This window comes from Salmo salar, chromosome ssa29 (assembly GCF_905237065.1).
Source record: "Salmo salar chromosome ssa29, Ssal_v3.1, whole genome shotgun sequence".
NCBI classification, from domain to species: domain Eukaryota; kingdom Metazoa; phylum Chordata; class Actinopteri; order Salmoniformes; family Salmonidae; genus Salmo; species Salmo salar.
Genome location: NC_059470.1, coordinates 10,336,994 through 10,354,080, shown reverse-complemented (window position 1 = coordinate 10,354,080; position 17,087 = coordinate 10,336,994). Strand labels below are relative to the sequence as shown.

At 42.1% G+C, this 17,087-nt stretch overlaps 2 protein-coding genes across 4 annotated transcripts in view; one reads left to right on the top strand and one right to left on the bottom strand.

Moving 5' to 3' along the window:
- Window positions 1–4,095: 4,095 nt before the first annotated feature.
- On the top strand, window positions 4,096–9,902 carry tgif1 (TGFB-induced factor homeobox 1). Its single transcript, XM_014180693.2, has 3 exons — window positions 4,096–4,411; window positions 6,130–6,362; window positions 8,118–9,902. Exons 1-3 carry the CDS (start codon window positions 4,396–4,398, stop codon window positions 8,796–8,798), a joined length of 930 nt encoding a protein of 309 aa, XP_014036168.1. The 5' UTR covers window positions 4,096–4,395; the 3' UTR covers window positions 8,799–9,902.
- Window positions 9,903–11,227: 1,325 nt separating this feature from the next.
- LOC106590111 (disks large-associated protein 1) overlaps window positions 11,228–17,087 on the bottom strand; it is an 86,226-nt gene continuing 80,366 nt past the window's right edge. For 2 of the 3 annotated variants that reach the window (XM_045710510.1, XM_045710509.1), the window contains exon 8: window positions 11,228–15,295. In XM_045710510.1, the coding sequence (XP_045566466.1) occupies window positions 15,077–15,295 (219 nt within the window). In that variant the 3' untranslated portion in view covers window positions 11,228–15,076. Of the gene's footprint in view, window positions 15,611–17,087 lie in introns of all 3 variants that reach the window. The other variant, XM_045710511.1, reaches the window with a different exon arrangement.

Here is a 17,087-nt window from a genome sequence, read left to right as displayed (position 1 = left end):
TTGGAGGTCATTGCCAAAAACCCAACATAGAAATAGAGAACTAGATATAAACATAGAAATAGATAACATAGAACCTAAACCCCAAAACACCGAAACACACAAAACAAACACCCCCTGCCACGCCCTGACCAAACTACAATGACAAATAACCCCTTTTACTGGTCAGGACGTGACACATGTTTTATTTCTGTCTGTTTAAAAAACATGGAAAATATGTGAAAATATATGTGAAAGATATTCCGTTATGACACTATTATAACACAATGTCTTTCACATTCTATCATCTGTAATCAATATGAGGATGACACACAAGTTCTATATGAAAGATCTGTAGCAGTCTATATATATTAGGCATATGTGATCTGTATTATATGACCTGTATTGTGTGACCAAATGAAACAACATTCTATGATGAGGCTGCAAGGTTTTGAAATAGACATGACTCATCTCACAGAGAGGGGTAGATCTCCATTTTCAACCAGCTCACATTTGTCATTGCATGTCAACTAAAGGAAAAGCTTGTGGATGATCCATTTTATATTTATAAATAGGTGGATCAAACTCTTATCCCCAAACTTTCCTGTTAGGCAAACTTCAATGGCATGCGTAGTTTTGAAGTAACCTGTTTCCAGATATGGTTGTGCTCTTTCCTACTCCATTACTGTCCTCGTCAAGTGAAACATTGTTTGGTATGACAATGGGTGACAAGGAATTGACATGATAGCACAAACAGATTGTCACTCAGGCTAGTTTTGGGTCCTTGTATTTTTTCAATTCTGATTTTAATGTATTGTTTTAAACACCTAAAGCAGGTTTGCAAACTATACAATATTAATGTATTTTCTGTAGGCCTATATGTCTATGGTGCAGAAAAGCCCTCTACACAAATTAGCATGCATCAAATTGCATCCAATTTAGTATTTGGCATGCCTATGTTGTCAATTTCGAAAAACGTAACACTGAATATTATTCTAACGAAAAGTGCATTGTATAGTTATCGCCAGCAGAGAGCAGCCCAGCACTTTATTTGTGCTTATCCCTGATGACTTCATCATGTACCCAGTATTCTGGCAGGTATCGTTATACAGGTGGGAAAAGTATCCAATTCTCATACTTAAGTAAAAGTCAAGCTACTTTAATAGAACATGACTCAAGTAAAATAGTACTTGAGTAAAAGTCTGAAAGGATTTGGTTTTAAATATACTTAAGTATCAAAAATAAATGTAATTGCTAAAATATACTTAAGTATCCCAAAAATATTTTTAAATTCCTTATATTAAGCAAACCAGACAGCACCATTTTCTTGTTTTTATTTATTTACAGATAGCCAGGGGTACACTCCAACACCGAGACATAACTTATAAATGAATCACCGCCAGATCAGAGGCAGTAGGGATGACCAGGGATGTTCTCTTGATAAGGACGTAAATTGGACCCTTTTGTTGTCCTGCTAAACATTTGAAATGTAACGAGTACTTTTGGGTGTCAGGGAAAATGTATGGAGTAAGAAGTACATTATTTTCTTTAGGAATGTAGTGGAGTAAAAGTAAAACTTTTCAAAAATATAAAAAATAAAGTACAGATACCCAAAAAAACGACTTAAGTAGTACTGCAAAGTATGTTTACTTAGTTTCTTTACATCGCTGCCGTTATGTACCATAGGGGCAGGCTTGGGCCCTTTAAAAATAGTGCAGTCCTCACACAGTGATTGGACACGATGGCTGCATTTACACAGGCAGCCAATTCTGATATTTCTTTCACTAATTGGTCTTTTGACCAATCAGATCAGTTCTGAAAAGAGCTGATGTGAAAACATCCGATGTGATTGGTCAAAAGACCAATTAGTGGACAAAAAAGATCAGAATTGGGCTGCCTGTGTAAACGCAGCCAAAGTAGTACTCTGACCCATACTTACAGAAAGAAAATCAATAGTTACAAATTGTGTTGAATAGGAATAGGGTGATACCTTTTCACTGTGTTGCCTTCCATGGTCCCTCCGCAGGACAGCCTAATAGGCCTACAGAGTATATTGGTTCCTGGGTAATCAATTATTATCTCATATATATGCTATAACATATCCACACTTGGAGTACAATGAGTAGGACTGACATAGGCCTACCCTATCTCCTTGGAGATACATGCACTATGCCTGATACCAACTATAATACATGACCAAAAGTATGTGGACACCTGCTCATCGAACAACTCATTCCAAAATCATGGGCATTAATATGGAGTTGGTCCCCCCTTTGCTGCTTTAACAGCCTCCACTAATCTGGGAAGGCTTTCCACTAGATGTTGGAATATTGCTGCAGGTACTTGCTTCCATTCAGCCACAAGAGCATTAGTGAAGTCGGGCACTGATGTTGGGCGATTAGGCCTAGCTCGCAGTTGGCATTCCAATTCATCCCAAAGGTGTTCGATGGGGTTGAGGTTAGGGCTCTGTTCAGGCCAATCAAGTTCTTCCACACTGATCTCAACAAACCATTTCTGTATGGACCTCGCTTTGTGCACGGGGGCATTGTCATGCTGAAACAGGAAAGGGCCTTCCCCAAACTGTTGCCACAAAGTTGGAAGCACAGAATCGTCTAAAATGTTATTGAATGCTGTAGCGTTAAGATTTCCCTTCACTGGAACTAAGGGGCCTAGACCGAACCATGAAAAACAGCCCCAGACCATTATTCCTCCTACACCAAACTTTACAATTGGCACTAAGCATTCGGGCAGACAACGTTCTCTTGGCATCTGCCAAACCCAGATTCATCCGTCGGACTGCCAAATGGTGAAGCGTGATTCATCACTCCATAGAACGTGTTTCCACTGCCCCAGAGTCCTATAGCGGCAATCTTTACATCACACCAGCCGACGCTTGGCATTGCGTATGGTGATCTTAGGCTTGTGTGCAGCTGCTCGGCCATGGAAAACCATTTCACGAAGCTCCCGAATAAGTTATTGTGCTGATGTTGCTTCCAGAGGCAGTTTGGAACTCGGTAGTGAGTGTTGCAACTACTGGTCCAGTTCTGTGAGCAGTTGAGCAGTTGTTGCTTCTAGACTTCTCCACATCACAATAACAACACATTTAACCGGGGCAGCTCTAGCTGGGCAGAAGTTTGAAGAACTGACTTGTTGGAAAGTTGGTATCTTATGCCGTGCCATGTTGAAAGTCACTGAGCTCTTCAGTAAGGCCATCCTACCGCCAATGTTTGTCTATGGAGCTTTGCGTTGACAGTGAATCGTTTGATAACACATTGACCCACATACACCGTAAATAAACACACAAGTGAAGAGGCGTGTGTGTGCATGTACTTTAGTACATAGCCTGAACACGTGGGCAGTTGTTTTGCAATGCTGGCTAGATATGTAGCCTAAAATTTCATGAAATGGCGCAGATCCTATTTGAAGACCAAGTGAGAAGGCTACAGAGGCAGAACATCCAAACCGTGTAGACAGACTATAGGGAGTCGCAGACGCAGCTGAAACAACAGTTCCACCATGGAAAATAAACACCCCCTTTGTCTGTCACTCATATTTTTGAACGGAAGACGATAGGCTTGTACTGGGAATGCAGCATAGCATTTATTTATTTAGGCAATCACTCTCAAATGCTATTCGAAAAGATCAGTGCATGCGTTTATTCACATTTGCAGTCCTTTACGACTGACATAGGATAATATCCCTGTTGACAAATTGACAACCGTAACATTTGTAGTATAATGCATTAGCTAAAGATATAACTAACACGCCAATGGCTTCTGCTATTTATGAAACCATGGACACAGAAATTGATACAGGAGGTAGGAAAGCCAATTAGAGAAGTCGCGTCTGAAATAGCCTACTAATGAGAAGTAACCTAATGCTATGGTTGTTGTTTCGAACATTGTGCACTAAAACTGCCGCAAGATCTGCAATGCCATTCGCTTCCATACGCATTTCTATTATATTCTTACATTTGTAACGTAAAAATAGAATATATTCAAGCGGTTGATCGTGAGATTGTCTTTATGTCAATGCAAAAGCCATGCTGTCAGAGATTTTGGCTCTTTCCTCTAAAGTGGGAGGATCTTTGTGCTTTTGAGTCACGCAGCTGTCAAAGATAGCTGTCACCCAGTTTCATGATCAAACACACATTGAATGAGAAAGGCTTCGCCAAGTCGAGCAGCGGATTTCAGGTAGCCTACTCCTGGTTAAAGTACTACGCCTCAAACAAATGAAAAAGCTAACGAACAGGTTCTACAAACGAAAATAAATCAATGAACAAAACCATTTGGAATATACGTGTGGAATATCCCGAGAAAAAGATTTGCCACTAAAGGAATAGAATTCGAGGAAAAAAAATAAAAAATAGGCTACTGCGCTCCTCTCGTGGCCAACGTGAAAAGGGGATTTTTGACGGACATGAAGACAAAAAAGGGTAGGTCGTTTATTTCATCAGTGTGCTGATTGTTACATTTTCGATAACATGTCTGTATAAAAATATATATATTGAGTGAGATGGGGCATAATGCATTTCTCAATGCAAGCCATGCAGCCTATTGTTTCCGCTCCAGACAAAACAGTTTTTTTCACGTGCTGACGGGCTGTCAAAATTGAATGGTTTGCGTGTGACTTCATTCAATCTGTTTCAAATTTAAGAAATTGTTAGCTTTAAAGGTTGACTAGATATAGACATTTTAGTAAATGTATATAATAGCCTTGTTACACAATAGTGTTAGATACTTTACATTTTATAGCGGACTCTGAACTTAGTTCATGATGAACAAGTTTCCAATAGATAATTCCTATTGGGTACATCTATTCTAGATTGTGATTTGACTAAATTAGAGGGTTTCTCTAAACCCTCACGTCACCACGCATTTAGTGAATTAAAATGTATCAAGTCTGTAGCCCCAACGACGCGCATACTAGAGTATGAAGTTTCATCTGTTAGTTTGGCTACGACATTGTTTCCTTCTCTGTGTAATATTGTTTCGAAATGTAATCTTATTAAGTTTCATATTCGGGATAAACTAGAGTTTTCAGCCCTAACTTTGGTGCAACAACGTTCAAAATCCTGACCTCCTTTGTGAAGTTGCTGTTTACTTTCATTCTGCGAGGCTGCTCTCTGGCATTCTTCGACCTCGTGTTACAAGATCACACAATAGAACTTCTTCTACACGTTGTTTAAACTTAGAAATTCCTTTGGGTTGAGTTTCCAAAACACTCGATTCACAAGAACGCGAGTAGTGGACTTGACTTAAGTGAGAAATGAGTGCTTACGCTTTCAAAAACGTTGACGTTATAGTGAAATAATGGTTCGACGACCAAAATTCTTTTGTTTAGTCTCGAGACGCTGATGTGCAACAGGTCCCCCTCCCCCTTCCCTCACCCAGGGCCTACGTAATTACCTCATTCTAACTTCAGTCGTTTCTTATCCATTTCCCACCACTTTGCAAAGGACAGATGACTGATATCCTTTATTATGTTGACATGTTTTCATGCTCCAATTCAAGACATTACAGATGTTTTAGTTTTTGAAATGTAACTGCTAAATGTAGTACAATTGATAGAAGAAAAAAAAAAGTTGCCAAAGAAAGTTTGATTTTAAATTGTTTTATTGCCAAATAAGAAATATGTCGTCCCGACATAAAGGTTGTGTCAAAATACAACCTGTTTAAAAAAACACAAAAGAGGTTCACATGAATGCAATACAAATGGACTACAGATGTTCTTATACCATTGGAAATCCCCCAGAATAATTATTTCAGTTGTCTTGAGTCCTGCACTGCCAGTTTTGAAACATGAAGAGATGTTCATGCTCAGTACAGTAGGCCAACAGTATTTGTCAAGGCAGGTTTTATAACTGACACAGCGTCTGAGCAGTCTGCCTTTGTGGCATCTCACCCCTCCCTCCCCCTCTGTTCCATGAATCACATGGCTGAACTTGACAGCTTGCTTCAGACACATCAGCTGCCTTCGCTATATGCTAGTGTTTGGAACAGGGCTGGTGTAAGGAGGGTGACAGACAGAGCAGACACCGGCCTACAGACAGAGCAGACACCGGCCTATAGACAGACCAGTGTTTGGTTGGCATAAGGTGGAATTCTGATTGACGTTCTCTCACACATACATTCTTCTCTTGGCCACACACAGGCATGATGACGTTATCTGGTAGTGAGACGGACGACGAGGACAGCATGGATGCCCCCCTGGACCTGTCATCCAGCACGGGAGGTAGCAGTGGGAAGAGGAAGAGGCGCGGGAATCTACCCAAGGAGTCGGTGCAGATCCTCAGGGACTGGCTCTACGAGCATCGCTACAATGCTTACCCCTCTGAACAGGAGAAAGCCCTGCTCTCAAAGCAAACGCAGCTCTCCACACTACAGGTAGGCTAACTAACGAGCCGCGTCAATCAAAATGCATCTTTCTGTCCTACCTTCCTTGAAGTGATCACAGATTGAAATAGGTTGGATTGGTGAATGTAACCGTGCTTTCACCCATCTTGTCACTTAGAGCTATGCTTTTCTCAATGAAATTAGATACATTTCTGAAGTATTCAGACGGTGTTCATAGGTTTACTACCTGATGACTAGTAGGGCTGCAGCATGCAGCCCTACTAGGCTGGAAATACAATATACAATGACCTTGTGTTGCAACGTCCTGTCTTGGTTTTATGACACGTAATGCACTAATACGTAAACAAAGAGAGAGTGACACATGGACAATAGGGGCGGCAGGTAGCCTAGCAGTTAGAGAAGAGAGCCAGAATCCGGGTCCGATTGACCACACTGGCGGGAAGTGAGCTGGCAACAAGGAGGGTTGCTGGTATCAAATCCTAGATGACGTTGCCTGCCATCGTGCCCTTGAGCAAGGCACTTAACTCTGCCGAACAGCAGCTCCCCAGGTGCCCAGTGTGTCAGCCCCCCACACCTCTCCAAAACAACGGTATATTTATGTGTGTCTTTCGGCGGGGCAGGGCCTTTCAAGAAAGCTTGACTGCAATATTCTCTCTGAGACACGTCTGAAGTGAAATGGCATGAGCTTGGATCCCAAATGGCACCCTATTCCCTATGTAGTGCATTACTTTTGATAAGGGCCCCACATGTTTGTTTTTTTTCTCACAGGGCTCTGGTCAAAACGGCACTTTATAGGGAATAGGGTTCCATTTGGGATGCACACATGGTGACTAGGAGGAACCGACTACTCTGAAACTCACTCACACTGCTTTGTGGTTGGTGTGGGCTTAGCTGCAACGCTCACACAGGAATTTCCCTCCCTCCAGCCCTCTTCCAGCCCAGCTGTCTGTGAACAATACAGAGTCATTTAAATACTAAGAGCTCTAGGCTTCGGTGAGCCATCCGTGGCCGACAATAGGCTGGGACAGAGAGAAGGAGAGAGAGGACTGTCTCTTTATCCACATGACAATAGGATTGGGAAGGGCGACAACACCTTAGACCAAACTAGTGTTACTCACCATGATGGCTTTCAGAAGGCCTAGTTTGAGTTTCTTAATGAGAAAAGCCAGAAGTATCACCAATCATTTGTTATATTTTCAGACTTATGTAAAATGATGTATTCTAAATGAATAAGCACTCTGTATTTTATGGACATACATTTTCTTTAGATAACAAAAATAACCAAGACTGGCTCCCGAGTGGCGCAGCGGTCTAAGGCAATGGATCTCAGTGGTAGAGGCGTCACTACAGACCCTGGTTCGATTCCAGGCTGTATCACAACCGGCTGTGATTGGCCCAGCGTCGTCCGGGTTATAGTTTGGCCGGTTGTAAATAAGAACTTGTTCTTAACTGACTTGCCTAGTTAAATAATAAAAAATAACAAGAGCTTTAAAATATTGTCAGAATATATACAATCAAGAAGAAGTTGTACAACCCCTACCACGTATGCTTGTAGATGTTTCAGATAAGATGGATGTTTTGGGTACTACAGAAAAACAGCTGTCTATGTCATGCAAATATGTTAACATGATGTAACCTGTTTTTATGTCAACATGTGAAATATGAAAAGTGTCATTCCTTTCTTCACGTCGTCTTCTGTTTCCCATTCTTTTTTAAAAAGTATACTGAGACAACTTGTTTGTGAAACTATACTGTATACTTAAACAAATTGCTATCCTCCTTCAGGTTTGCAACTGGTTCATCAACGCACGCCGTCGGCTCCTCCCGGAGATGCTGCGGAAAGACGGTAAAGACCCCAACCAGTTCACCATCTCTCGGAAAGGCAGCAAGGGAGGTGACGGGAGCTTCTCTGAATCCAGCTCCCAGTCACCCAAGCACGCCACAGCCGCCACGGGCCCCGAGGACAGCTACGATCAGCGGGCACTGCACCCCTCAAGCTTCGAGGCAGGCCTCCCTAGCCCCAGCGTCCTGCAGAAGGCCATATCATCCCCTAAGATGTCCCCTTCCTCCTCCCCGGGGCCCGCCACTACAGTGCCCCCCCGGCCCTCAGTCATCTGTCACACCACTGTCAACTCCACTGTGATGCAGAAACAGGGCTCCAGCCCTCCCTCCTCCCTCTCCTACTTCCTCTCCAGCAGTAAAACAGACCACAGTAGGGCTGCAGAGCTGCTGCATTCCACCACAGAGGCTCTGGTGCTCTTCAGATGCCAGGAGGAAGGGCTGGGAGCCCCGGCAGTGACCACCACCATGGAGGGTAACCTGAGCCCCCAGAGTGGGCTCTTCAATACCCCTCCCCCCACCCCTCCAGACCTCACCCAGGACTTCAGCGGCTTCCAGCTCCTAGTGGATGTGGCCCTCAAGCGGGCGGCAGAGATGGAGCTGCAGGCTAAACAACTGGTGTCTTAAAGAGAAAGCGGAGGGAAAGATGTTGTCCGTAACAGAACTCCTAGCATGAGTTTAGTGGCTGCGTAACAAACACAAAAAGCCTGATTATTTCTATTTTTGGTATACAAAATCATAAATGAGGATTGTTTTTGTACAAAACTGTATCAAGGTGCCTTGGCTGTTAGTTATTTTTTACTTTGTCATATATGCGTGTATGTAAGTATCTGTGTGTCTTTTGCAGACGGGACCAAAAAAATATTGACAGACAAAAAAAAACGCTGGCTGTCTTAACTTTTTCCTATGGATTTTAGTAGAGCAAGGCATGAGGGCGTACAAGTGTTCTGCGGATGAGACAAGAGGGTGGTTCTCTTCTCCTCCACACAGACCCAATCCCCCGTGATGGGATATGTAGTTTCACAGAGCTATCCCCCATGGGATATGTAGTTTCCAGATGTGTTTTACATTTCAGAGATAAGTTTGCGATGGCTCCCACTCGGACTGTCGCACAATAGGGCCGAGTTAGGGTCCCCATCTCATCTCGGTGTCTTAAAACATACTTTGTTCTTGGCATCGATGATTGATTAACTTTATCACTACTGTAGTAAGTGTTCCGTGTTTTTACATAAGGTTCTAGTTTTCGTATCTTTCATTTGATATTTTAAAAGAAAGTAAACCTCTCTTTTTTTGTTTTTGATAAAGCGTTTTCCTATACCGAGAGATCATTCAGATGAACAATGTAGCAGGTTCCTAGTCTGAGCCTTCCTCTCCTCCTCACTTCGTGGCTGTCCCAAACGGTACCCTATTCCCAATATAGTGCACAAAGTTAGTGCACTATATCGGGAATAGGGTACAATTTGGGACACATACGTGTAGCGACGGCCAGTGAATTTCAATTGTAAGAATAACACTAAGATTTTTTTTTTTTTTTTTTTTTTCGTCACCAGCAGCGGAAACAGAGCATTTTCTAAATCACCAAAAAGCGTTTTATGTACAAAAAAAGGACCATGTTTGTGTATAGCTAATGTGACATGATGCCCAATGATGTGATTTCTTTTCATACTGTGCAATGTTTGTGGCAAATAGGGGTCACATATGGGATTTAAATAAAGTTTTGTTTTTTACATAGCTTGCCGTTTGACTGTTACTCTCCCCACTTGTTACCTACATCTAAGGATCAATAATCCCTTCGGCGATTGCGCTAGAATCACGTTACGGCAGTAGCACAGCGATGTACAGTAGTGATATGATCTCCATGAAACATACAATGTCACTACATGGGGGGAAAAAAAGGTAGATGACAGAAATAGCTCTGTGTCCCCACTTTTCTACAGGCTGTCTCTCTCTCATGAGTCATTCTATCCTGAGTCATTCCTATGTTTGTGTGCTAGGTTCACCAGAGCTCCAGGCCGTTAGCATTGTCCTGGATGAATTAGCGCGGGCAAACAGCAGACGTCAATGGTTTTCTGCCAGTTAGGGTTTTATGTGTGGATGTGCCACCATACACTTAAAAGCAGCCAGGGTCTTATTCATTAGTGCATACCATAGCAAAACAATTTGCAACGGAAAATGAATAAAGGTTTCTTATTGGACAAGTTCAGTTGTGTCACCAGTACAATCCTATAGGCACGGACTCAATTGACCTTGCTAAGATTGGTTCGCTACTCTGACAATCCCTCTCGCATGCACAGCTTTGTTGCTCTACTGGCCTGGTCTAGTATTAACCCACCATTTCTTTACTACAATAGGAAAACGGAGTATTTAACTGATTGTATATCATTGCTGACCTAAGGCATGTGTATTGTATAGAATTTGACCTTTATTTCACCTTTACCACTGCATCCCAGCTCAGCAGTGACATACCGACGGCGGTGGTCCGATAACCAACCACGGAGCACGTCACTAATCAGGGTCATCACAGAGGCTAGATAGTGTTGCTGTGGAGGGGGAGACCTGGGCCATATTCAGTAGGGAGAAAACTTTTTGAAAAGGACAGGTACTTGCTGAACTTGTCCAATCAGAATACAGATTTTCAGGTTTCCTTTGCGAAAGTTTTGCTATGGTGTGCTAGTAAACACCCTGATAGAGAAACGCAGGGCTGAGGAGGGTGAAATCCCTGGCTCCTCTCTGGGCTCTGGAAACATCGGTCAGCCTGTTGAATGTGATTGATGTGTGAGTAACAAAATCACCATACACTCTTTGCGTCCCAAATGACACCCTATTCCCTAAATCGGCCCTCATCAAAAGTAGTGCACTATGAAGGGAATAGGGTGCCATTCGGGACTAAGTCTCCATGTGGTGTAGGAGTGACGGGGCAAAACCAAGGCCGTACAAATACGTACTTATAGGGCCCACCTCTGCATGAGGAGAATGACAGTCTAACTATTTAAATCTGTCTTATTATGTTATAAGTGAAAACATGTGCGGCGTGCATTTCAATAAACACAACTAGGTTAGCGTATGATGATGGCAAGGTTTTTAATGCTGATCTAGTTCCGTACACATGCCATAACATCAACAGTGTAATAACATTAATTACAAAATGTATATCTGCCTAATATGTTTTTGGATTGTTTTTACATTTACATAGGGAAACATTCATTTATTTACAAATGTTAATTTGAATGGTTTTATGCCTATACATGGACTACATCACAAGCATCCTCCAGGATTGGTTAAAGTCTTGAGTTTGGCATTTCCCACAATCCAACATTCTTTACCACCTCCTGTAATCACCCTGCAATGTCAGGGTTTTGATATGTTACTATAATAACCGTAAATAACGTCATCATTTGACTGACATTTGAATTGATTATAATAAAAAGGTGAAATAAAAATATAAAGAGCATCACGATTTATATTAAATTACCTTAAAACCTAATGGGCAAAAAGGTACATACTCTTGTTACCTTTTGAATATTCTCTCTAAAATACATTGTTACTAAAAATAAAAAATATCATACAGCAGAGTTACTTCATCACATGCGCTCCATCACAATCAAATTGGACTTTTCTCTGAACTTCAGTCATGAACATGTTTCTCATAGATGTGGATCGCAGGAATTTTGTCCTTGTTAGTAACAGTTACCCAATTTCACAAAACGCTAACTATGTCAAACCAGTTTCAATATAGCTTAATAACACCCACACACCTTAAACGTTTATAACCAAGACCATGTGTTCAAGATTGTCTCACCCATACGAGTAGCTGACTTCATATGAAGAAAATGCAAACTGATTGGAGTTGCAGAGAAGACGTAGCAACTGTCTTTTGACGAAGGAATCAATCACGAGAAGTTGATCTAAACCGTTAAACCACAGACCTGTAATGTTCAGGCAGGCATCCCCAATGGCACCCTATTCCATACAAAGTAGTGCACTATGTAGGGAATAGGGTGCCATTTGGGACGCACCCCCTGTTGACTGGGTATATTTACCGTATGAGACAAAGCCTTTTCATGGGTTCCACACACACACTCCCCCCCCACACACACATACATACACACACACAATGTATTTTTCTTCCCCTGAGGCTGATTTGTGCTCGACTATCACATTATAAATTAAGGCTGATTACTGAAACAGAATAAAAGGTGTCTTTCATTTCATAGAGCAAAAAAGAGAATCATAATAATCAATAAACACAGCATAAGGGCCTTATCAGTGCATAATAATAATATTAATAATAAACAGTAATAATCTTTTTCTGAGGATGAATACATAAATAGTGGATATAAAACACCATTCAACTTAAAACACTATATTATTTTCCTATTACTTTCAAATGGTTGCAGGTCAGCTTGGATGCTGAGACAGTACATAGATGTAAGAAGAAAATAACTCCCACTGTCCCTTTTTTGATAGAATAACAAAATACCTTGTCATGTACAACGACGGAAACACTGCATTAAGGTATCCTTCATAAAGGGTGCCTTAAAGTAAAGGAACATCAGTATTAGGCAATTTTTTTTTCTCCTTAGGGACAAATGATATTCTCAGCACAATATGATAAACAGAATAAAATAAGTAAAAAAACTACAAGAAGGAGATGACAACATATCAATTAGCTCGTGGCAGCATGCGTACAATGTAGCAATATGTTCTTCAGTTAATGTCTTTGTACAGGCATATATCGCTCCGTTGAAAATGATAGGCAGGGCCTGTTTAGGAGAGTACTAACAGTATGTTGCTTCTGCTACGTTAGTCACAGGCTTGCGTCCCAAATGGTACCCTATTCCCTACATAGTGCATTACTTTTGACCAGAGCCCTATGAGCCCTGGTCAACAGTAGTGAATTTTATAGGCAACGGGGTGCCGCTTGGGACACATACTGTACATAGTGAAAAGAAAGGCCCGTTTGGACCTTGAAGAATAGGAAGCACTTCAGAAACACTTTAACACACATATCCTCCCATACACACATACACCTGCAAACGCACACACACACACACACACACACACACACACACACACACACACACACACACACACACACACACACACACACACACACACACACACACACACACACACACTAAATCAGCACTTTTTTTTTCTGGCAGACACTGATTTCGCAGCACTGACCTCTCTCTGAGAGCTTGTCATGAGCCCACCTACCTCCATACCTGACTGCCAGGCAGGATTGGCGCTGTCGGCCCCCAGAATCCTACCACATCTGGGGGTAGACAGATTGACGTGACCCTGTGACCTATAACCCATAAAGGTCAGACATAGAGTGCAGCAGAATCAAGCCACTGTTCCTCCAACTGGACAGACTGCATTTGGAGAAACAGGAAGAATAGTGTAATTGTCCGACACATACTGGCTTTCTTGTTTTGAGTTTTTTTGGGGGGTTACTCTACAAAGACCTGTATTGATTATTGGTAAATACTATCAATCACTACGCTACTCCTTTTACCCAAATCCCATTTTATAAAAGGTTTTGATTTTACAATTGAAAGTCATTTTTGCACATTGATATTATTGTCTACATTGAACACCTTCCGACTGTGTTGATTCAGCTACTGCACAAAGTTTCTCGGCTTTGCGGTTTTAAATACAATAACAAAACAATGAGTGATAAAAGTAGGTGGCGCCAATAGAACATCTAGGTGTTCATAGGTGTTGGATTAAAATCATTGCATCAAAACCAATCATTGTTTCTTTGACAAAAATGTTTTTTTTTTTTGTGTGTGATTTCAATGCCAAGAGATATAGATCTGCTGTTGCCTGGATTTCAATAATAAGAGGCGAATCCTAAGTTATACTTAGATTTGTACTCAGTCTCCCATTGACATCAATGCATGACTAAGTCAAGTCACATCGAATTGACTCCTAAATCAATTTAAAACTGACAGTTGCAATGGTCGCTGCTACATAGATGTCTTGATGCCTTGTACTGTGTCTCCAGAAGGCCTTAGATATGTCTCAGGTGTTCTCTCCTAACTACTCAAACAGGTTTAGGTCAATTACCTCTCTCGAGAACAGGTGTGTGTGTGGGTGCGTGTGCATGTGTGTGTTAGAAATGCTGTGACAGTAGCATTCAACAGGGGAGTAGAGACTGGGTTTCTCTATTGTCTGCTGTCATTGTGTTGTGAGTCACAATAACAGCCTCCCCCAGGGTCACCAGAGGAGAGAGGCTGGCCTGAATTCCAAATGGCACCCTGTTTTCTATGTGGTGCACTACTTTTGACCAGGTAACGCACAAAAGTAGTGGACTATTTAAGGAATAGGGTGTCATGTGGGACACAAGCAACTGTCTCAGGCTGTCTGACACCCAACAGGATTAGCTAGTGTGCCTTGACAGCGCTCGGTCTATACCCACTAGTACACTACCCCTCCCTCCCTAACCTCCCTTCTGTTCCAATGAATCAGAAATATTATACATTATGCATCATTACTGTGGTACTGGTATACCTGTTTGGGTGACAACAGGCCTTTTGGTTGGTGGAACATCGGTAAGAAGAGTTGCCATCACAAGAAGAAACATCTTTGGGAGTAAGGAGTGGGGGGAGCTACATGAAAATCTGAAAGTTCAAGGAGAGGTTCAAATGGAGAGAAGAGGAAAAGTTAATAAATATACAATATTCTCACTCCACCGGCTGCTGTGACCGTTTTTGTGGAAGTCGATAAATGTGATTATATTACAAGCACCCTACCCTCGCCATTCAGTGCAGATGAGTGTCTTGACAGTGTCACTCGGTGTGTGTGTGTGTGTTTGTGTGTGCGCCTTTGTAGGTGTGTTGGTTTGTGTGTGTGTCTCTGGCTGTGTGTGTGTGTGTATCTATGTCTGTGTGTGTATCTCATAATCTGGTCTGGGCCTCTGGGATGTAGATCTCGATACTGTCTGCTGCTCTCTCGGTGACCGAGCTCTGTCGGACCGAGAGGGCCCGCTTGGCGGCCAGCAGGCGTTTGCGAGCCTCCAGCCGCTGTCTCTCGGAGCTCTCCAGAGAACGGTCCCTGGCCAAGGGAGGGTGGCCCTTGTGGGGCTTCTTTGGCACTGGAGGGGCAAACCTTCTCTCCTGGATGGACGGGGGAGGACAAACAACTACAGTTACAGGCCATCCTCTGTGCCTCTGGCAGTAGGGGCACAATGTCAGCCATTTTGTGAGGGGTTAGAGAGCGCATGACATCAGCATTTTGTTGGAGTTTGCATGGTGTGAGAGCATGCAACAGGGTTCACTTGAGTGAGGTTATGGTTGATGGCTGTGGCGGCCATTTTGTGAGAGTGCACGGCTGTAGGTAGGCGGCCATGTGCGTAGGGTAAGAACGGCCAGCGAGGTCAGCTAGGCCCCAAGGTGCATGGCAGGTAGACTGACTTCTCAAAACCCAGCTCACTGTCAACAACAAAACAATGACAAAACAAACAAAAATACAACAGATAGGCAGTCACGTCAGGCAGGCTATCGCACAACATCACAACAGTAAAATGACATGCATTACAACACCCTCATGCTACATTGAACCAAAATCTACAGTAACTGTGGACATTAAAAAGCTTGTAACATATTTGAATAACAGTGAAAGTAGAAGCATGCAGGGCTATTGCATTACTTCCAGGCTTTAAAGGGATAGTTCACCCAATTTACAAAATTACATATAGTGCATCAAAAGTATATAGACCCCCTTCCCTTTTTCCAAATTCTGTTACATTACAGCCTTATTCTAAAATGGATTAAATGAAAAAAATCCTCATAGATCTACACACAATATCCCATAATGATAAACAGGTTTTTAGAAATGTTTTCTAATTTATTACAAATAAAAACAGAAATAACTTATTTACATAAGTATTCAGACCCATGTTTGGTAAATTCTGATTCGACATGATTTGGAAAGGCACACACTTGTCTACAGCAGTGTTTCTTAAAGTATGGGTCGCGACCCAAAGTGGCTCGCAGACCTGTTAATGATGGGTCGCGACGTAAATGTATAATTATTTCATTAATTACTGGAATTGATTTGGCCAAGTGCAACTGCCCTCTCGGTTCAGTGTGCTCTCTGCTTAGCAGCGGTCTCTGCTCAGTTTGGCAGCTGCGCAAGTGGGAGAGGTAGAGGGAGATGCCCATGTGCTTCGCGGTTTACCGGATCTTTTTTCTGCAGTTTTCTTGAAGATCATTCCGCAACCCACACGTTGCAGCGCTCTGGTTCAAGCCACTGACTTGTTATTCCCACTCGCCATCACTCAACGCTGTCATGAAATTGACTCTTGCTAGCCACAAGTTCTGACTGAGCTCAATCATCCTGAAACACATATACAGTGATGACTTTGTGTCTCTTTCATACAAACTTTGAGAAATAACGAGGAGCGCCCACAATGTGTTTTGTGTGGGGAAGTGCTTAGTAATGAGTCTCTCAAAACGAACAAATTAATAGAATGACAGGTCCTGACCAAACATCCAGGTACAACATGACAGTAAACCCAGGAAGTTCTTTCAGAACAGGGCAGAATGCTTCAGGAAACAATGCTTCGAAAGTGGAAAAGTAAGTCAACTAACAAGGCATTGTTGCCATTTTATAACAAGTGATAAGCGGAAATAAGGGAGTACTATCTCTCATAGTAGTAGATGTGAGTTTATCTTTCAAACAATCCCCTGGCCTTGTAACGTTACACAGCTAATAGCTAACGTTAGCCAAAGCAAGCTAACTAGCTACTGATAGCGCAACCCTAAGAAACAGTACAGATGAAGATGAAAAATTCAGGCTTACTGTACATTTTACTGTAGAAATGATTGTTGAGTGTGTGTTCTGTTATACATCTGTGTGATGTGATCAATCTGTTTATTCCAGTTCAGAATTAAATTATTTATTGTT

Excerpts from the sequence above, each read along its gene's own strand:
- tgif1 (XM_014180693.2), top strand. Across the intron at positions 6,363-8,117 it reads CGCAGCTCTCCACACTACAG|GTTTGCAACTGGTTCATCAA; the intron begins GTAGGCTAACTA and ends ATCCTCCTTCAG.